Below are 23340 nucleotides of genomic sequence, written 5' to 3'. Positions count from 1 at the left end.
TGGGGACAGCAGCAACCGCAGCAGTCCTGCCAGCGCAGTGTCCGAGCCGCGCCGGAGCACCAGGCGCTCGGCAGAGGCAGCCGGACATGCAGAAGGGGGGGAGGCGCATCCCAGTGGGTCTGCAAAGCGCAGCAAGAAATGAGACTGCCAGTGTGGGTGAGGCAACCCGGCCCATTTCCTGACCACAATTAGTTGTTTTTGTTTCATTTGTTGCACATCAGTGCTGTGACGTTATACCGAAAATTAAAAATGGCATTTCTTCACATTCACAACGTGTCTGTGCATCTGTACTCACTCAGAAATAGTTGTCTGTTATCTCCTCACGTCTGTACCTCCCATCACTTGGTGTAGACACTCCAGCAGGTTGTGTTAGTGGCACAGCTATGTCATCGTCAGGGTCCTCGTAGTCAGACAACTCTACCTCTGTGCCCTTCTTGACCGCAAGGTTGTGCAACATTGCACATACAGCAATCATCTTGCAGCAGGTGATGGGGGTATATTGTCTTGCACCTCCGCTCTTGTGCAGGCATCTGAACCTGCTTTTCCAGATGCCGAAGGTCCGTTCTACTACATTCCTTGTGCTTTTGTGCGCATGGTTATACCTCCTTTGGCTGGGTGTTGAGGGGTTGAGGTAGGGGGTGAGAATGAATGAGCGGAGGGCATATGCACTGTCGCCTAGAAGAAAAAGGGGTAACATTACTCACATGCATACATGTACTTCACACTGCTATTTAGGTTATGGGGGTCTGACACTGTGTCTTACCTAGGAGGTATCCTTCACCGAATTCCCCTGCCGTCAGCCGTGCATAAATTCCGCTATTTTGAAAGATGTAGGAGTCATGGGTACTCCCTGGAAATTTTGCTACCACGTCAGTGATTACACACTTGGCATTACAAATCACCTGCACATTTACGGTGTGCGTTGACTTCCGATTACGGTATATGTATTCCGTGTCAGCAGGGGGACAAATCGGAATGTGTGTGCCATCTATGCAGCCAATGATGTGGGGGAATCTTGCCATCTGGTAGAAGTCTGCTTTTGTCTGTACCAGTTCTGCATGGGTTGCAGGGAAGGAAATGTATTGGTCCATCCTTTGTATCATGGCGTCTAGGAACTTGTGGAAGAACCGGGACAGGCAGCTCTGGCTCACCCCTCCTACCGCTGCTGCTGCACTTTGATAGCTGCCAGACGCAAGCAGGTGTAGGCTGCATAGCACCTGCACGTGCACTGGGATTGCGTGTGCCCTTGGGGTGGGGTGCTGCAACAGGGGTTTGAGGTCCCTAATGAGCACTAAGATGGTCTCTGGGTCCAGCCTGTACCTCTGTAGGATCTCTGCTTCTGTCTGCATGAACAGGGTGATACGCTCTCTATACACCTGCTCCTCTCTCTGCCATTCCCTCTCTCCATCCTGCTGTAGCCGTAGCCGTCTTGCTATGACATAAAAAGCTGCCATGGTGCAAGCAGAAATGCATTTTGGGTCCTTTTTTATAGGTTGCACCTGGTTACCACCTGATTCCAATCTATGGTAAATACCGAATCTTAAATACCGGATTTGACGCTAAATCGGTATTTCAGAGCTTTCCTACATCTCAATCTTCAGTTTTGCACACAGAATCGGTTTTATACCGATTCGGTAATTTTACCGAATCGATAAATTTACCGATTCGGTATTTTTTTTCCGATTCTGTGTTTTTTCGATTTGGTTTTCTACCGAATCGGTCAATTTTCCGATTCGGTATGTTTTTTTCCAATTCTGTGTTTTTCCAATTCGGTATTCTACTGAATCGGTCAATTTTCCGATTCAGTATTTTTTTTCCGATTCTGTGTTTTCCGATTCGGTATTCTACCGAATCGGTGAATTTTCCGATTCCATATTTTTTACCGATTCGGTTTGTTACCGAATCGGTATATTTGCCGATTCGGGGTAATTTCCGAATCGGTATTCTAACGAATCGGTAACTTTTCCAATTCGGTATATTCAACGATTCGGCCGGTTTTGGGACTGCTACATCCCGAGGGCTCGATACCGGTCGGTAACGGCCAAAAATACAGATTTTCGGCCGTTACCGACCGACCTACATCGGGCCCCAAGATACCTATTTGCATGCCGATTCAGCAACTCTCACATACACTCACAGACCCACACAGCCACTCACACACCCACTCACACACCCATACAGTCACTCACACACCCATATAACCACTGTCACGCCCACTCTCAGACTCTTCCTGTCACTCGCGCACCCTTAAAACTACTAATACACCCATTCAGCCACTGACATACCCACTTACAGATCATACAGCCACTCACACACCCACTCACAGACCAATATAGCCACTCTCACACCCAGTCACCTACCCATACACCTACTCACACACATGCTCACCACCCTTTACAGTCACTCACAGACCCACTCTCAAAGGTTACCGTTAGTTAATAACATTTGAAAAAGCCCTTTGAAATTCACAAAAAAACAACAAAGATTTCAGAAACATAATAGTTAGGAAATAACATTAAAGAACCTTTGAAATTCAGTGACAAAACCAAAGGTTATAGGGACGTTATAGGTAAACATGCACATAACCTTAGAAATTCAGCAACTATAGTTAACTGAGCTAACTAACTTATGCCCCAGCAATGCACTGCTAATGACCTCACATATTACATCACTCATGACATGGTCAGTGACATCACTGATAACATCATCCACAGAATCACTCATACACCTGCTCACACACCCATACTAACACTCACAGATCCATACAACCACTCACACACCGATACAACCACTCACACACCCATGTACAGACCAATACAACAACTCACACAGCCATACAACTACTCACCCACAAAACTACTCACAGACCCAGATAACCATTCACACACCCACTCACACATCCGCACAACCACACACATACCCTCTCACACACCTATACAACCTGTTGCACACCCACTCACAGACCCATACCGCCACTCACACACCCATACAGCCACGCACAGCTATTCACTTACACATACACCTCCTCACACAGCCACCTCCTCACCCAGTCACTCACACAGCCACTCGCTCAGCCATACAGCTACTCACACACCAACTCACTCAACCATACAGCTACTCACACAACCATTTATTCACCCATACATCTACCCTCACACCCACTCATACATCCATACAGCCACTCACACACCCACTCACACATGGATACACACAGTCACACAGCCACTCAAATAATATATGTTAGTAGGAGTATCATACTAATTTAACTTTTATAGTAGCTTAGTATATATATTTTAAGTCATAAGCTTTTAGAAAACACTCACAATCATTGGATGATTGTATCAGTGATGTCATTTGAGATGTCATGAGTGATGTCACTGACCATGTCATAAGTGATGTAATATGTGAGGTCACAAGCAGTGCATTGCGGGGCGTACGTTTTAGTTAGCTCAGGTAACTATTACTGCTGAATTTCTAGGATTTAGTGCATTTGAAATCTGAGCGTGACTATAACGTTCCTGTAACCAGTGTTTTTTTTCAGTAAAAAATAAATATATATAGCTACACACATATATATATATATATATACATATATATATATATATATAGATACGTATGAGTGTATATATATATATATACACACACACACATGTAAATATATATATATACACATATGTAAATGTAAATGCATTCAGTATCATATAAGTAAATCAGTTCTCCATCCACGTGTTATTTAGAACTTCTCCTCCCATGTCATCTCCCAAGTAAAGAAAATCTTTCACGCAGAAGAGAGTTGAAAGGGACATGCAGCTGTGGGTCAGGCAGACATCCCATGTATGGCCCCCCACTCACCTTGACATTACAGAACATTTCCCAGCCATGCAGACATGGGCTTGTTTCCTAAGCATTGACAGTTTCCAGGGCTTGTCCTAGGTAACACTTTAGAGAGTTTAACAGCGCCAAAATTCAAGTTCCATGGTAAATTTTGCTTTGACTGAAATGTCGAGAGTATAACTCATCGCTCCATAGTATACACTCCCCACTCTAATCACACTTAAAATTGGAGCATAGACACTTGTGGGAAGTTAGAAGAGGAACAGTTGGGAGACATAATTGTCTGATCACGGTGATGGATAGAGGCGATAAGCTCTGCCTGTGTCTTCAGAACTGGACCTCTCCCAACAAGAGCTGCATGGGAAATGTGAAGGTTTGATTATAAAACATGGCTTCGCTCTAGAGGAAGAGAGTAGTAAACTGGCTAAAGGAGCTTGCACATTAGTGGTGGGATCCACTGAGCCAATGCCCAACAAATTGAATACCTCATTCCAAGGTTGTAAAGTTCCAGTAGAAAACAATTGGAGACACAGACCAACATTGTTCCTGGATTAGCAAGATCAAGCCCCCATAAGGATAAAGGTACATGGTCTCTGCATCAAGTCACCTTTGAGAGGGGGGAGGGGTTATTGCCAAAATATATTTTGAGCTGGGGGGGATAGAGGCATCACTGTGAGCACAGAATTCACAACTGGATGTTATGTGCCAGTATAAGATCCATATTTTCAAAAACGGGGTGGTGATGGAAGCGTGGAAGGGTATACTCAGATGTGAGTCATACAGTCCCTTGCTCATTGCACCATCAGGATTCAAGCAAGCCGGGCCGACGACGGCTGAAATGCCAGAAACCAGTCCCCGGAAGCTTGTTTCCTTCCCAGTATAAGAATTGGCTTGGTAGTTTGGTTTGCCCTGTTCCCATCATGCACTGGGACAGGAACAGACTAATTTGCATGTAGCCAGGTTCTGAGCTGGGATGGTGCAGTGAGCTAAAAAACGGTGATGGATCAAGCCCTGATCTTTGGACTGGGTAAGAGTGGTCTGCTTAATTCAGACACTCTGTTCATCACCACCCCCTTTTCTGAATCATTTTGTCCACCATAAGCGTGGAAGGGTATACTCAGATGTGGGTCCCTTGCTCATTGCACCATCAGGATTCAAGCAAGCCGGGCCGACGACGGCTGAAATGCCAGACACCAGTCCCCGGAAGCTTGTTTCCTTCCCAGTATAAGAATTGGCTTGGTAGTTTGGTTTGCCCTGTTCCCATCATGCACTGGGACAGGAACAGACTAATTTGCATGTAGCCAGGTTCTGAGCTGGGATGGTGCAGTGAGCTAAAAAACGGTGATGGATCAAGCCCTGATCTTTGGACTGGGTAAGAGTGGTCTGCTTAATTCAGACACTCTGTTCATCACCACCCCCTTTTCTGAATCAGTATAAGATCCAGACATTTTTTTGACTAGTAGAGCTACCAATAAAAGTTGAATAATGCTCATAGAGACAAGATCAGTTTGCTTGAAGGAGTCCAAAAGAAAAATATATCTGTAACAAATGGCTGAATGGCCAAAGTAGTAACTGAGTCAAAATTAAGAAGATTGAATAGGTTAGAGAGGAACAACGAGGCTAACACAAAGGCTTCAAGTAGGTCTGCTATTAGTCATTTATAAAGAGACCGGCCATTCAAAAGTGGCTACAGGCCGATGATTGTGTGTGGAAGTGGATCCTTATTAGAAAATTCCTCATCATTGAGAACAAAGGGGATACTTTTGGACTGTGATTTTGGCTGGAAGGGGACTCGAAGTCCCACAACACTTAGTGCCTGCTATTATCCTGTGCCGGCGGGCTATTTAGCGTTCTGCTAACTCCCGCGGCATAGGCTGTGCCTGGGCCAAGGGCGAGCCAATCCGTGCCCAGTCGTGACCTGACCGGACCCCCTCTCTAACATCTGCTTCATAGCTCCTCTGATTTGTACAGTCCATGAAGTATAGGATGGGAAAACGGAAGGCTACCATCGGAGGGCACTCAGCTTACCTAAAGGCAGCGGCGGCCCCTACTTTAGGGCAGAGGAGCTTCGCTCCCCTGCTGCCAGTGCCACAAAGGTGAAAAATAAAATGGTAATTAATTGAATTTATTACCATTTTATTTTTTTCCTTTCACCAGCCTGAGACGTTGTTTGGGAGTGGGGCTACTGCTGCTGACTGGCATCAAGGCAGTGGCGGTCACTCCATCAGTTTACACTGCCGCTGTCACTTTGGTTGGCTGGCTTGGGATGGCCAGCCTGACATGCGCAGTGTAAACCCCTCCACCCAGCTTTCTCAGACAGCTGGGTGGAGAGCAGGCACAGGCACGCTCAGTGCCTGTAGGAACATTGAGGCAGCCTTTTCCAGCCAGTCCTGATGCTGCTCAACATTATCAGCAGTATGAGACCTGCTTCTGACTTAGTGCGAAGAATTCAACTGCTTCAAGCGCCGAGGGACTGAAGCAGAGGACCGGAGGAGGAGAGCCATTGGAGTGAATAGGTAATCTCTCTGCTATTTCTGTCTGTGATTTTGCCCCTTTCTGCTCTTTTCTCACCTTTATTTTGCCTCTTTGTTCTCGTTTCTGGCCGTAATTGGCTCTTCTTCTCGTTTCTGACCTTTATCTTTCCTTTTTCTGCTTGTTTTGTACCTTCATTTTTAGGTCTCGCCTTTTCCATTCCGAAGGAATGGGAAATGGAGAGAATTCAAGTGCTCAAAATACTCGTGAAACCAAGGGCTTTTTGGTGCGTTTTTCTTTGAGTTCACGTGAATCACGTGACCAAACAAGCACGCGCATCAGCCTCCCTCCCTCCCTCCTAATTGCATTTTGTTCACGGCCGCCACCACATCAAAGGGCTTATCCCAGCGTGTGCTCTGCGGCTTCTCCTCCCCTAATTATTCATGGCTGGCCGGTGGCCGGCCGTACTTTCAGTTTCCCGGCCGCTCTTGTTGTTTCACCCGACTCACTAGTATCCTTACTTGTTAAATGGATTTTACTAGAAAAAAAAGTTGTCTAACTGGACTCCACGTCTCATGGTGAGCTTCCACATGTTTAGGTAAACATACTTTTTTTTGTGTACATTGTCATTACGTAGGAACAGCGTCAGCGTTGTTTTTCCCCTCTTTTATAATTATTTTGTAGTTTGTGCATTTTTAGATTTTTACTCCCATTTCATTGTCCTCTGTCCATATTTTTGTTTGGTTGCTTTCTCTCCCCTCCTTGAAATAGTGACATTACAGTTATTGTTTTGTACCACAAATCACACCGCAGGCACTGCCGTTTTAGAATTTCCAATTACTTCATTATCTTGGTCAATACATTGTACTGTTGAAGGGTTTGAATCTGGGCTCACTCCACACATCCACAAACCTCCCGAGCACAGGGCACTCACAGACCGCCACGAGAGCGGCTTTCCTGCTCTTTAAATGCACGGGTTGGAAGTCACCTCATCGAGAATCTACGATCGTTGTTTCACCATTTCCAGTGTTATTAAATATCCTATAATCGCATGCCTGACACCTCGCTGAGCTGTGTTTAATTTAAAAAACGCGCGTGCATTAAATCGGGTCTTTAGCGGACATGAAGTGGCTCGGCTTTTCCAAAGTTCTTCTTTCAGCTGTATGTTGCTTTTAGAGAAATAACGCGCAGTTATACAAAAGCATGTTTAGTACCGTTTATTTATTGTTACGTTAAAACGAATTTAAAATGGCGTTTCTTGTTTACACGTATTGCTAAAATAGATAAAAACAAAGACCCTTTATAATTATTAAATGCGTGCTGTATATCAATATGAATCAGACACATTATTTTTAAAGCACGTGTAGAGAGAAGGGGAGATAGAGTTTGAAAGACGAAACTGTGGTAGCGAGATAATTTGTGTTAAATTGATCTGCGACACAATTGAATGTGCATTGCATCAATGTTTACACTGATTCAAAAGCAGGCACGTTTTTCGTTTAACTACCCCTGCTCTTTGCCTTTTAACCGATGTTTTCTTTGTTTATAAAACAAAAGAGAACAAGAATCGCATTAGTCGAACTTGACAAGGTATTCGTGGGTGCCCCGGATTGCAAACAGAAAACAAGCATTGGCATAGCCAATAGGTCTCGCCTTTGGGACCTTATAAGTGTTTAACCATGCAACAGTTAATGTTGCACCAAGGATATTGTGCTGCATAACTAAATACTTATAAGGTCCCAGAAGCGAGACCTATTGGCTATGCCAATGCTTGTTCCTCTTTCTGCTCGTTTCTGTCCCGACTCTTGACGGAGACGTCCAGGGCCGGACTGGGAACCGAAACTGGCCCTAGCAAACTGCTCGGCCAGCGAGGGGATGCAGCTGAGCTATTTGCTAGGACCAGTTTCGGCCGATTTTTTTACAGGTGGCCGAGTAACAAAAACGGCATCCAGGGGCCCAAACCCGGCCCCAACTCTCGCAGCCCACCGGGGACGCGCCCGGTGCCCGCTACAGCGAGTCTGGCCCTGGAGACGTCACATCCACACCACCGACATACCCCTAAGGGTGACAGTGCTGCTCTTTACAAATACTCATTGATTGATTGCCGCGCGCAATTGCACCCCCCCTCCACCCATTTTCCTACTACACCACTCTTGGGAAGCAGAAAACACAACGTGCCAGATAAAAAAAACTGTTGTAGGTGCCAAACGCTCTCACAGTAAGTACATTTCACTTACGGCCTAATTCCCAAACTGCAGTTCCACCAAAAAATGATTTTCTTATTTTCAGACTTACTTTGTGCATATGGGTAGTGTGCATAAATTATGCAGCGGAATATTCAGGGGGTTGGGATACAGATAGATATGCATCTGTTTCTCTGCTCCCCCCAGGTTTCCTTTCTCTGTGCTTGCGAGCTCCTGGTGCATGATTGGTACAGGGAAAATGCAATGATGTCTTCTCAGTGAGTGTGCATGCTACAGCTCTCTACTGCCAACAATTGCGCTGGATCGTTTTTGTACGTTAAATAGTATCAAATATAAGCACTATTTGAACCATCTGCATATTTACACTTATGAAACTTGATGCGTGGGTCGTGCCTGGTATTATCTTAATTCCACTCAGCTTTAGCTGGATCTATACGTACAGTTCCTTCGAATATGTTCCAGCTTTAGCACTTTATGGGCCGTGTGCACAAGCTGCAGGCAGTAAGATTTGCATTTGTTACATTACATTTTAATGCGTACATTTTATTTGAGCAAAGTGCTCCTCTTATCTAGCAGCTCGCGCCAGCCATAAGCACTCTGCCAGACCTTTTGCACTTAGGAGTATTGGGAAGCACTTGTTTACCAAGCTTATTTCTGCACAGTAATCTAAGAGATGTGTTACCCAATTTAGGAAAGTGTACTGCTGGCCTGTTACCTGTAATCAATACTTTATACATGTTTTTATTCTTGTGTTTTTATAAGCTGAGTTTGTGTTGCATGTGTTATGCCTCACATTTGTAAGCAGAAACAAAAAAGTTGATTGATTGCTTTATGTACGTGATTCCATTCCGACTCCCTAATTGGGGTACAAAAAATAAATCACTTAATTTTACCCAGATAGCCATAAATGCTGGCACCCCAACAACATGGTTGTGGTTGTTCGGTAGTCTGGGCACATGACAACTGTCCTGAGTGCTGACTGTGGGTGCCAGTGCATTATGACGTATCTTGGTTAGATACTTCACAATTTTGTATTATTCATGGAGGATGGGGACACAACGTATTTGCACTGGCAACAAGGTCCCTGCTATCCAAGCAGGTGCAATTTATGAACTTAGTAGATGGGAATATGATGATGAGATGCACAATCATGTTGTGTAAACAGACAAGGGGTCTGGGACTGTCAATTAGTCAATTTTGTGTTACAGCCAGAGCCGAAACTAAACTGGGCATAATAAAAAGAAAGGTGAAAAATTATCACTTTTGTATGACCTTAGGTAAGAAACTGGATGACAGCTGATGGTTTGCTTTGGGTTCAGTGAAGTTTATGTATGCATAGGATAAGGCAAAGGTACTTGTATGTAACTACAATGTTGATGTGAGGGTACTCTCCCCAGATTCAAAAGGTTAGAAAATTTGTCAAGTTGCTAGGACCCAACCTGCCAGTAGGAAAATCTTCTAAGTTTCTCAATCTGGGAAGCCTATCTACAAATGTTAATAAGAGGATGTTGAGTAGTTAGCTATGTAACGAACACTCCAAGATTATGATATTATGAGTACTGAAGTTATTGTAGAAAGTGTAGTGTAATCTGGGATTTGAATGGTGATCAGAGATTTGGTTTCTTCATCAGCTTAACATACATTCTGCAAATCAATACGGATAACAAGATATTCTATGTCAGCATCTCCTCTTTCAGTTAAAGAATCCTTCACTTTCATCAAATGTATTCATGGAAGTATGTTTTATGTGCTTTTTTACAGGGCTTCCTAAAAGAAACTGTCTCCCTGTGGTCCTTTATAAATAGCCAGCCTGAGGATTTCATGAATCCATTATATGTCAGCTACTCTGACCATGTTCTGTATCCGGTGGCCAGCATGCGTCATCTAGAGCTTTGGACAGGGTACTACGTAAGATGGAATCCAAGAATGAAACCACAGGTGAGTGACCGACAAGACGTGAACATGCACTGCATTTTACTCTGAAAGGTACATTTAGAAGAGTAGATAAAAGAAATGTGAAAGAAAAATGGAACAAGTGTAGAATAAAAGTTACAATGAAGAATGTGATGGCCCCTGGACAGTGAAGCTCTGTCCCTGCGCAATGTGGTTTATTTGAGTAGCAGGTGGCTAGGGGGTGACCATTTGAGATTCTAGTGTTTTACCTTTCGAAACAACAACTATTTTTATTTGCTAATTGTTTTATTTTCCTGGCTGCTGAGGAGATATCTTGCTACAATTGTTGAACTGGAAGCTCTTTGCTGGCAGATTGCATGCTGTTCTGGACAACACAATGGTCAACAATAGAGCACGTAGAATGAAGTTAAAGTGTTTCATTTATTCAGTAGACAAAGGAGGCCCACACCCTCTGATCTGCTCTAAGCTATTCAAGATTCTCAGACACCACTGGAACATAAGATAGCTACAGCCTCAGTAGAAATGAACCTTTTTTCGTGCCAACTTTCGCAAGGTGGCTGGCAGGATGCATGCAATAGAACAGAGGACACTGTCACATCAGAAAGTCTTCAGAATGTGCAATGCAATTGTTCAGTTGAAGGAAACTAAATGTATTTGGAATGACGGTGTACCACAACAACCTTAGGTTTTTGGGTTTTCCTGTGAGAGCAGATGGATACAAAAAATGTGCACAAAGAGGGTTCTGGCCCCTTACGGATGCCTGGGGCTCCGTCAAAAGCAATCCTAGCTAGATTTTTAATCTACGGAGACACTGTACTCCAACACACACCTATAGGGGAGCCTTGTTCTCCTGTTTAAACGAAGCTGGTGCAGCATCAACAGAATTTCTAGGATGTGGTCAAATAGAGCTTAGGCGAAAATAACAAAGAATATGCTGGTATAGACAGCAAAACAGAGTTGTCTGTGATGGGAATATTCACTTTTTTGCTAAACCTGAAACTGTCTGTAACTGACTAGGGTGGCCAAAATGTGTAAAAGCACACGTCAACCTGGGCCCTAGATTAATAGATGGGCCCTCACCTTGCTGCGCCCATGACAAACCACCTGACAGTGCAGATGGTGTACAAAGTTGACTAATTACGCAACTACTTCATAGAGTGGTAGGTAGTGCCGGCCCCCTGCTCCTAACTTTGTTCTTTGATACACTTAGTGTGACTCTTACACATCCTACAATCTTGTTCTTGATTCATTGGTTGCAAATTATATGCTTTGCATGTATGCTTTCGCAACTTCAATTTAATGGGTAGAATCGAATGCTAGATGACCCAGGAACCTATCTGTAACTTTTTGGCCACTGCGTATTTGTTGTACGTCAGGGGAAGATGAGAGCTTGTGGGGAGATGACAATATTAACTTGAGCAACCCTCGTTTTTATAGCCCACATTGCAAGCCAATGCTGAGAATGTAGGTCCCGGTTTGACTGACCATGCCCAGACAATTCATTAGAACCCATTCAAGTCTATGCCCTAAGGCTAGTGATGGTGGATATTTTAAGGATGGCTCTACCAAAACCTGGGTTAATCCCAAGGGAAGGTCTGGCTCTGTGGTCTTGACAACTTGGGCAACTCTTACCCCAGCAACTCCGAATGCCACACCCCCAAAGGCTCCAGCAGTGGTGCCTAAGGCAAAGTCAAAAATGGCTAAGGGCCTTTCTCTGTTTTGTCCTTGGCTCCGATTTTAAAAACAATAATGCCAATGAATATGGACCACCTTTGGTTCTGGCCAAGGAAATAGTAAAGGCACATTTTAAAGATGAGCCACTATGTGACCAAAGGTTTGGATGGTTGGAGGAGATATTCTGCTCAGATTCAGAGGCCTTAGCCATGGAGGATAGATACCAGGAAGCACAAAGGACTCAGAAGCTGATCATCGCCAGACACCTTACCATACTGATGCAGGAATTTAGTTGGAGTTCCTAAATTACAGTTGTCTAGATACTTCACCAGAAGGTGCCGTTTCCTACCCTTCTGGTCCGGCCTTGGAGGAGGTCTCCACTTTCACAGCATTGGTTGAAAATGTGGTGGTTGTTGAACTGACTTTGCCTTTTCTGCAAGTGAAGTCCAGCATTCTGATGGAATTCTTGCAGTCGTCTTCTGCTGATCTATTGCTTCTCCCTTTCAGGATCAACAATCCACAGGCAGATCTCCAGACACCATAGGTCTTCTCCGGGTGACTTGCTCTTTCTGTCCTCCCATCCATCACTAGTCTGGTTGTTCATGCGTCAATTTGGTGCTTCACGCAGCTAATGCCAACGTCCTCATAGGCCAATAGACCCTTGCTTTGTGGGGACTAACAAAACATTTGGCTGTCAGCCTGTCAAACCTTATGAGGAAACCATTCTCTGACTTTTGATTTCTGGGCTTGATGCATCAAAACATTTTCTGAAGTTTGGTTTTGACTCTGTGGACACCATTGCTTAGTCTATATGCACATCTAGTCAAGCTATGTAGAAATGCCGGGATGCGTTCCACTGGGATGTCCAGGTTCACCAATACTATCAGACATTCCAAGGTTATTCTAGGGCTTTGCAATCTCAACAATGGCCACTGTCTCTGCCTGTTCAGTTTTCGCAACAAAGGTATTGAGACAAGGGTGGATCCACGAGGCTTCACCAACAGCAGCTGATGTAGTCCCCAGACGCATCTCCATGCTTTGCTTCTTTAAAACCCCTCCTATTCCTTCCTCACACCATCATCCATTGCAGGTGAAGGTCTTTCATTTTGTCACTCGATGGAAGGTGTCCCTGGCATAGAGGTGGTTAATCTAGCTGGCTCTTTCCTTTTTATCCTGCCACCAGACCACCCACCCCCTTCTTCAAACTTTGGTCCATCAGCTCATGTCTTAATCTTAGAGGTAAAAGCAATTCCTTGCTAGCAAAATGAGCCACAGAAATTGTATCTGTGGAAGAGAGGGGCACAATATTTTATTCCTTTTAATAGTTGGTCCCCTACAAGGCTGGAGACCTATCATGGATGTCCACCTTCTAAATCTGATCATTCAACAAGTTCAGGATGGTGTTCCTGAGCATGGTCCTGTTGGCCATGAACTTTGTATATTTGTTGTTGTCCCTGGAGCTTCAAGTCGCATACTTTCATCTTCTGATATTTCCCGCCCACAGATGCTACTTGACGTTCATGTTGGGATCCCAACACTATCAGTTGCTGGTTCTCGTATACAGACTAACAAGAGCACCTTACTTCTTTATGATAGTGCCAGTGGCAGCTTTGCTGCGGAAGTCAGGAGTCCATGTAGTTCCATACTTGGAGGAATGGCTCGTGAATGCGGAGTCCCCGAAACTGGTGTAGGAATCTCCAGTGGTTGATAACTAACCTCTATGACTGGCTTTTAAAAAGATCTTCCCATACAAAAAAAGGACCTGACTACGGATGAACACTAGGACTGGCTTTGCCAGAATGCCAGTCATGCCCAGTTCCAAGTGTTCTATTTCTTTTTTTTTAATAAACTTTATTTTCATTTTTCATGGCTTACATACAAGCATGGAAATTCACTGCAATCTTCAGGCAATAATCATTGATACAAAACCGCATTTGCAAATCATTTGTGCACAAACAGAATCAAACCAAATCTGAGGGTAGTATTTACCTCATACTATAAGGTGTCAGTATCTGTCAAACCCGGAACAGCCGGCTCTCCTCCGTTATCAATCTCAACCTAACAGTGTTACAATAATAACCACAGCATCTTGAGTGAATGGAATAGGATTACATATTACCCCACCCCAGTGGAAACTATTCCGTTGGGTTGTTGTGAGGCAGAGACGGCACAGATTTCTGATAAATAAGCTTTGAGAGGCCCCCAAATATCTTATGGTCGGAAGGCCAGGGGTTGGGTCTCGGCATACAGCTTACTGTTAGTATTGCAGTATGTAAGACTATGAAGCCAGTCGCAGACAGTGAGAAAGGATCAACTTCCCCATTTGAGTGCTATTTCCCTCTTTCAAAGCAGTAGAGCAATGGAAGTAAATGTACGCAACTTCTTCGGGAGACCACCCGCATATGCCAGCAAGGCTACTTCGGGCATGGTACTCCCCTCCAGTCCCATCATTTGTGTTAATGTCTTGAAGATGGATCTCCAGAAGTTCCCAATCTTAACGCAATTCCATGTAAGGTGGGCAAAATCAGCTTGCGGACCTCCCCACTTTGTTTGTAATTAAGAGAGTAAGCAGGGGTAAGGACTCCGGCTCCAAAGGATACTCCGGAATCTTTGCTCGCAGAGCCCTCCGTATTCGACTAAAGACAAATTGATCCATAAATGTGGCCTCACTAAACTGCCCACCCTCTGTACTGGAAAAGACGTGTCCCCCTGGGAAGAGATCACCGAGCATATTCATTGCGTGTGCTGCAAGTGTTCGCTGCAAGTTTTCCTCCGTAATGGGAAGCCACGGATTATTAGCCACTGGAATCTCTGATGAATATATAGCACCTCCACCTGTCACTACAGTCAACTTGCGCCAAGCCCAGTTAGTGGTGGACACCATTTCAATGTCCCGTGGGTCTCTGGGGAAGCCTCACCGTAGCACGGTGCAAAGTGGTGCTGGAAGCACTAAATCAGCTTAAGGTCTAAAATAGGGAATCTCTGCGTCAGGATGATACCAGGAGTGAGCAAAACTACACTGAACAACTAAATAATAGACCTGAAAATTGGGGACACCAAACACACCTCTCTCATATGGTAAGGACAGTGTGTCCCAGCTTCCTCTAAGTGTTCTATTTCTAAAAAGTTTGTCAACTCATCTGGCATTGTCCCATCTCATAAAATGAAACAAGAAAAAGGTGTGAAAGGTCTGTAAGTACCTCACGTAAGCATCACCAAGGGAGCTGCTGGTTGGTACTGACCAGTTTGCACATATCATCATTGGTAACTTTCATAACAGAAAAAGATTGTGCCCAGGTTTTCTAAGAGGTGAAAAAGGAACTAGAAAGAATAAACGAAATGCAATGTAGATGCTTGTGTCACTCGTCAACCAATTGGACCCCGTGGTGTGAAAGAAGAAAGTTGCTTCTCCAAGCTAAAATGAGTTGTGACTCACTTGCAGTTATACATACTTTATTGGTCGCAGTGATCCCACTCAGGTTAAAAGAACTGCATGTTTTACACCATTTCAGTGGCCTTTCTAACTGAAATGGTCTAAAACATGCCGTTCTTTTAACCTGAGTGTGATCACTGCGACCAAATAAAGTATGTATCACTGCAAGTGAGTCACAACTAATTTTAGCTTGGAGATGCAACTTTTTTCTTCTTTCACACCACGGGGTCCAAGTGGACCACTTTTTAGAACTAGAACACTTGGAACCTGGCATGACTGGCATTCTGACGAAGCCAGTCCTTGGCAGAGATAGATTCAGACTGCCCCAGAGATTCTGAAATTGTATAGTGTTCATCCATAATCAGGTACTTTTTTTGTATGGTTTAGTGAGTGGAGGGCAACCTAGTTATTTTCCCTCTATTGCTCCCCTTCTTTATAATTATCTCCCAGAAGTCTCACCTCACTCACACAAAAAGGCTGACTTTTATTGGGGTGGTGTTCGTCACGACCCTTAAGAAAATCTTCTCTCCTCATCAGAGGATTGTGGATATTTGAGAGATGATTCTGAAGTACCCGACTTAAGCTCATTTCCCAGTGCTTCAAGTCTTGTGCCTGTTGTGTCTCATGGTCTCCTACAACCTCATTGCGTCTCATGGCATATAGCAAATGAGAACCCTCAGATGGTGTCTCATTTGTAGCTTTTCCTGTCAATGCATCATGATCTGCATTGGTGGATAGATCCCTCCAACCTTCTGAGGGGTCACCCGTTCAGCCCTTTGCTGGCTCAGGCAACCGTGGTCACAGACGCCTTCTCTGCGGGTTGGGTGACATAACAGCTTGGGGTCTTTGATCTGCTGCTGAGCAGTTCCTGCACATAAATGTGCTCAAGCGACTGTCTACCTTGCCTTAAACGTCTTGTGTCCCTGCCATCTCAGGGATGCAGCGACTGAGAATCATTCCAGTAGTGGCTAACCTAGCAGGCTCCAGCAATGCAAGGGTGCATGCTGTTAGTTTCCGGTCACTAGAGGACTATAAGTGTGAGCTATATCCTGAAGTGATAGGTCATCTTCTCCAGATTGAGGTTTCCGTTGATAGCTTTCTTATCCTGGGCCCAGAACAGGAAGTGTCCACAGTTTTGTGCTTCCCTCTCACTGGTTGTCAAGAGGAAGCCTTCAGCTTCACCTGGTCTCAGGACCTGTTGCACGCCTTTCCACTACTCCCTCTTCTGTCAAAAGTCCTGTCAGTGGTGCAGTGATTCTGTTTGCCACAGATCATCCAAGGAAGATCTGGTGCACTTATCTGTTGGTACTCTTCATTTGACCACCCCTTCCTGTCCACAGTGGGTCTTTCTCACAGCAGGATGGACAGCTCCTCCAGCCCAGTTCCCATTTGCTACGGCTGTATGTGTGGAATCTGAGTGGTAACAGAGTCTTTTTGCCTTCCTGATGAGTTCAAAGACACTATCTTTGCATCAGGAAGTCTGATACTAAATCCATTTAGCAGTGCAGTCGATTAAATTTGTAGAGCGATGCAGGTTGGAATGCATAAAAACATTGAAATCCTGCCTTTACGGTGTCATACAATTTCTTTTTGTTGTCCCTCACTCAGCAGGGCCTGGCAGGGGCTACAGTTAACTGGATTCTCTGCTATCCTATGTTTGCCTGATCAACCGTCCATGTTTACATTGGCATTAGTGGCGCATTTTCTGAAACGTTTGCTTGATGTGTTCCCTCCCACTCTCTTTATTATTTTTCAATAGGAATTGAACCTTGTTTGACTTTCTTGATGGCATCTCTGTTTCAACCAGTGTACAGTTGTTGAAATAACTCCATGGTTTGAAAATAATTTTGTTGATGGCAATTACATCTGCTCGCTGTGTCGGAGACCTCCAGATCCTATCAGTTCTTACACACTTCACAGTTTTCGCACCTACCCATCCTTCCCACCCAAGATGGTTTCTGTGTTATATGTGGCGCAAGCTATTACTCTTCCATCTTTATTCCTTCCTTCACATCCAGCCACAGAGGAGAAACCTCTGCCTAGGCTGAATCTGAGGTGTGCGATGTCGTATTAGCACACACAGCAAGACAGTATTGATGACCATCTTTTTGCGCTTTCACTGGAGCTAAAAAAGGGCAAGAGAGTCACTGAATGCTCCGATTTGCATTTGTCATCTGTTGTTTAGATCTGCTATGCCCTGGCAAGAAAGATCCTCTGAACATATTTGTGCTTGTTCTGCCAGGGCTATGGCTGCTTCCAATGATTTTATTTCTGAGGCATCTGGGTTGTAGACCTCTACCAGGCAGCTACTTGGTCATCCTTGCATACTTTTGCAAACACTTCTGCCTCACATCTAAGACGCCTGGTGACAATTACTTTGCTCAAGTTGTGTTACATGAATTCTGTAGTCAACTGACACTACTCAGTCACACCTCCCAGGGAGCTACTGCTTTGGCACTCATTCATGAGCTAAGGAATCTGTGCAAAGATGTATCCATCAGAAGAAAATTATAAATCTACCAGATATATTGTTATAGAAGTTAATTAACGTTTTCCTCCTCAAGCCCACTCATACCACAGCGTATATTACGCAGATCCAAAACGAGCAGCGCCAAACAGTATCCGACACTCCAGCTATTCTAGAATGCTTCACCAAATACTACACTCAGTTTTACACTGCTCAGGCGACGGCCTCTACATCAGACATACAAGTCTATCTGGATGATGTAGCACTGGCATGGCTGTCAGACACTCACAGAGAGTACTTCTGTCACCATATTACTAAAGACGAAATATTAGAAGCCATTAACTCCCTCCCTAATAATAAAGCACCGGGTCTAGATAGACTCCCGGGAGAATTTTATAAAGAATTCCGAGATCTACTGATTCCACATTTGGCTGAAATGGTTGAGGAAGCCTATGAAGAAGGCACACTCCCGACCTCATTAAGTGAGGCACTCTTGATAGTACTCCCGAAGTAGGGTAAGGACCCCACTGAGTGTGAGTCATACAGGGGTTTATCCCTGATAAACATAGATGCTAAGATGTTAGCAAAAATAATAGTGAACAGAATACAACCGCTTTTATGTAATCTGGCATTACCAGATCAGGCAGGGTTCATGCCTACACGGTCCACCACTCCACAATATCCGTACCATCTTTGCGCTATACCACCAAATAGATCCTGACATGCCAGCAGCTGCGGCTCTATTAGATGCTGCCAAGGCATTTTACTCGGTGGAGTGGGACTTCATGTTTGTCACTCTTCGTAAAATGGGGTTCCCAGAACCATTTCTAAAATCGATATCACTACTTTATGCTAGGGCACGGGTCAGAATTAACAGGTACACATCCAGCCCAGTAGAGATTACCCAAGGTACCAGTCAGGGCTGCTCCTTGTCACCAATGCTCTTTGCATTAATCCTGGAACCACTGGCCTGTAAAATTGGGCAGAGGCACTCCGAATCTGCCTTACAATTCGATCTCAGGCCCATTGGAATGCATTGTACGCTGATGATATGGTCCTTTACACCACGCACCCTGATAGGAACCTAAACCCACTCATTAGAGAATATGTCAGATATGAGCAATATGCAGGCCTCTGAATAAACTGGGATACATCGGTTGTGATACCTTTCACTGTTGACACATCGGAACCGGATCTGGAATACCCTTTAAAATGGCGGACAGACCCAGTTAAATACTTAGGACCTGGATTCACCGCGATCCAGAACTGGTCGTCAGAGAGAACTATGTCAAGGCGCTGGTGAGACTAGAAGAGAAGGTTGATAAATGGATTAAAATGCCTCTCTCTATGGCGGACAGAATAGCCCTACAGAAAATGATTATATTACCTAGGCTCCTATTCCTTTTCTGGAATATACCAATATGGTTAAACAAGGCCTTCTTTGTCAGACTATGCTCTATTTTGCAAAGACTGATGTGGGCAGGTAAACAGGCTAGGACTAGTTGGAAGAGCCTAACACAACTGTACCATCTAGGAGGATTTGGGGCGCCGGACTTCCACTTATACTTTCTCCGCGCACAGGCGCAGCATGCACACTACTGGACAAAACCCCACGCATACATCCCACACATTGCGGTGGAAAAAGATAGCTTATATCCCATGCCACTGACTGCACTTATAGCCGACCCGATAAAGTATACACCAAGAGATGAGATACACACAACTCAATTCACCTCTAGGGTGTTGCATGCGTTGGCACATAGAGCACATAAGCTACCATCAATCAATCAATCAATCAATCAATCAATTTATAAAGCGCACTACTCACCCGCTAGGGTCTCAAGGCGCTGGGGGGGAAGGGGTCCGTTACTGCTCGAAAAGCCAGGGCTTGAGTTGCTTCCTGAAGGAGAGATGGTCCTGGGTCAGCCGTAGGTGGATGGGGATGGAGTTCCATGTCTTGGCCGCCAGGTTGGAGAAGGATCTTCCTCCGGCGGTGGCTCTGCGAATGCGTGGTACGGTGGCGAGGGCGAGGCTGGTCGATCGCAGCTGGCGAGCGGGCGTGTAGAAAGTGAGGCGGTTGTTGAGGTACTTGGGGCCCAGGTCGTGGAGAGCCTTGTGTGCGTGGGTGAGGAGTCTGAACGTAATCATCTTGCTGACGGGGAGCCAGTGCAGGTCTCTCAGGTGGGCGGAGATGTGGTTGTGGCGGGGGATGTCCAGGACGAGTCGTGCGGAGGCGTTCTGTATGCGCTGGAGTCTTTTCTGTAGTTTGGCTGTGGTTCCTGCGTAGAGGGTGTTCCCGTAGTCCAGTCGGCTGGTGACAAGTGCCTGGGTGACCGTCTTCCTGGTTTCGGTGGGGATCCGTCAAAAGATCTTTCGGAGCATGCGCAGGGTGTTGAAACAGGATGACGAGACGGCGTTGACTTGTTTGGTCATCGAGAGGGAGGAGTCCAGGATACAGTCCGGTATACGCACAGGCGTTGTCCACGGCGAGACACCCTAATCTTCCTGTAACGCAAGAAAAGAAAATGCACACATTGATGATGGAGATGGTGCTGAATACGATGGGAAATATATTCCCACATAATAAATTCATTAAAGGGACAGATTCCTCACTATGCGCCCATCAACTCCCCCTGAAGAAATTCGCATACTTACGATTACGCACAGCAATCAAGTCACTGTACACCACTTTCCCAGACGAATCCACGCAATTGAACACATTACAAATACTGTTAACGGCTCCTATCCGAAAAAACTTGGTGACACGCCTATACAACCTGGCCCAAGAGGAGCAGGCTGAGAAGTCTAATGCAGCGGTAGGTAGATGGGAAATAGCACTAGGTGAGACAATAGATGAACATGACTGGCAATATAGCTACACACAACTTAGGCTCCTCATGTCAAACTGCAACTTGCGCATTATTCATTTCAAATTCCTTCATCAACTATACTACACTCTGGCTAAACTACACAGACTAGGCCTAAGAGAGACAGATACCTGCCAGAGGTGTAATGCACCGAGCGCTGACTTCTTGCATATGTCATGGTCATGTCCACAACCGCAGTTATATTGGAGCGACGTCACTAACACACTAACTGAAATGTTACTGGAACAGATTCCTAACACCCCCTTGGTGTGCATCTTAGGTGTCAAGGACCTTCAATATGCTAGACGTAGGCAATTCTTGGCAGTTGCACTACTGCTTGCTAAGAGGGGCATAGCGATGAGAAGGGGAAGCAAGAGACCCACTAGACTTAAAGATTGGATCGTGGATATGACATATTGTAAGGCAACGTTAGAGACCTACGCAGAGGACATTCCACAAGCCTCGCGACCTAGAGACTTCTGGGAACCACTTGTCCAATACTTACAGGCGACCCCGGAGTCCGAAACCACAGACTAACTTATACAAACACACTTCCTTATACCAACTTGGTAGGCGTACCTTACGTGTAGCAGACGCAATGTAAAGTGCAAAGTAGCAGAACCGGTGGGGATGGGGAAACTCTTATGAACCAGGTTATCGTCTGCCGAAAAAGTGGAACTGTAAAGTGATAAATGATATGTTATTGGTGCAGATCGTACCAACAAGTGATATGTAAAGCTAATATATGGTAATTGCAATGTCTTTCATGCTATGTAACTGCTGGTTGGAAGGAAAAAATAAAATAAAAAACGTTTTCCTCTGGAACATGTTCAACTGGCCAGGGGAGGTCAGTTGTTTTCCTCATCATAGTCTCTGTATTCTAGATGGGTATAGATCTGGATAGCCGCAGATGCCCCGATTACCTACCGGTAATCTTCATTACTCCATGTATAGTCTTCCTCGCCACATGATTAACGTAGTGAGCTTCAGCTCCACACCAGAACCCTCCAAAGCAAAAAAAATTTGCCTCCCATCCCTTCCCAATATGGCCGACCCATGTCACCCTTGACCTCTATAAGAGGTGGGCCGGCCCAACCCTTCCGCCTGAAACTACCAAGCATAAACATGAAGCCGATAGCCAGAGAGGGATGGAGGGATGGGAACTCATGTGGCGAGAAAGACTATACTCGGAGTAATGAAGATTACCAGTTAATAATCAGGGCATTACCTCATTGTAAGTCTTCCTTGCCACATGATTAACGTAGTGAGCACATACCAAAGCCAAGCGGCTTCATGGAAACTCACAAGAAACCATCGGACCAGAATGGGATGCCAAGGAAGCAGGCAAACTCAAAAGACCAGATGAGTGGAAGGACCACCCGAGAGAGAGGCAACCACGAGCGGGAAGAACCAGCCCGGGACAGAGAGACCCTCGAAGGGTCGAGAACCAGGACCCCCGGACCCGCAAAGCCGCCATAAAAACCACCCAAACCAATGTAAGGAGGACAGAGAAGGCACGGAACCAGACCGTACTAGGTCAAAAGCTACAAGAAATACACCCAGCACAGACGGCAGCAAGCTGGCCCAAACACACCAAGACCACTCAACGGACAGCCAAAAGCGAGAGGGGAGCAAGCCCAGATGCCGGAACCAAAGAAACAGAGGGCAACCCAACCACCGTGACCCAACAAAAAGCCACAGCAGGAAGAGACGCAGGCCGACCGAAACACAGCAACACTGCACGGCAGACAGCAACTTGGAGAGAGTAGAACCTACTCGAGGACAGAAGCAGAGGAACCAGAAGAAGCTGCAAGAACGGAAGAGGTGCTGAAAGGAACCCAGCTCGCCAACTGAACCATAACAATAAAAAAGGTCACTAAAATCCCACCAGCAAGGACAGAAACAGGCGGGACATGGACCCCAGTCACACAAAGGTCCCCCCCCGCAAGGGAGCAGGACACCAAAGAGAGAACCCAGGCAGGCACAAGGAAAAACAGACCCAGTAAGCCGCAGGAACAGCCGGCCCCCAAGGGAACCCAACCGGCTAACAGCGAGAAGCGGAAAGCCCATGAAGACGCCCACGAAGCCCGCAGAGCAAAAGGGACAGGACCAAGGCCAAGCCACCAGAAAGGATCCAAAGTCCACCAGGGCCACCACGCACAAGAAAGCAAAAAGAACGCGCCAGGGAGGGGAACGCAGCATGGAGGAGCAAGACCGACCTGCCAAGGGGCCAAGCAAAATACCCCAGGAACACTCCACATGTAGCAAACGAGCCACCGAAGCGAGCACCCAGGAGGGCATTCCGTCAGTCAACTACCAGGACCGACCCAGCCGAACAAGGAAGAGCCGACAGACACAGGAGCGGACAGGAAGGTAAGGCCACAGGCAGAAACACACCAAAGGTGAGGAGGACGTAAGAGCAGGGCGAAATTATCCAGAGCAACGCCAACACCTCAAGGGGGCCAACCCGAGCCA

At 45.6% G+C, this 23340-nt stretch overlaps 1 protein-coding gene across 2 annotated transcripts in view; it reads left to right on the top strand.

Moving 5' to 3' along the window:
• Positions 1-23340, top strand: part of MTMR2 (myotubularin related protein 2) — a 530987-nt gene that overhangs the window by 476503 nt on the left and 31144 nt on the right. For both annotated transcript variants that reach the window (XM_078656989.1, XM_078656988.1), the window contains exon 13: positions 10272-10448. In XM_078656989.1, the coding sequence (XP_078513115.1) occupies positions 10272-10448 (177 nt within the window). The remainder of the gene's footprint in view (positions 1-10271; positions 10449-23340) is intronic.

Source organism: Lissotriton helveticus, chromosome 8 (genome assembly GCF_964261635.1).
Source record: "Lissotriton helveticus chromosome 8, aLisHel1.1, whole genome shotgun sequence".
NCBI lineage: Eukaryota > Metazoa > Chordata > Amphibia > Caudata > Salamandridae > Lissotriton > Lissotriton helveticus.
The sequence above is the reverse complement of the archived record's forward strand: the minus strand, read 5'-3'. Positions and strand labels throughout refer to the sequence as shown.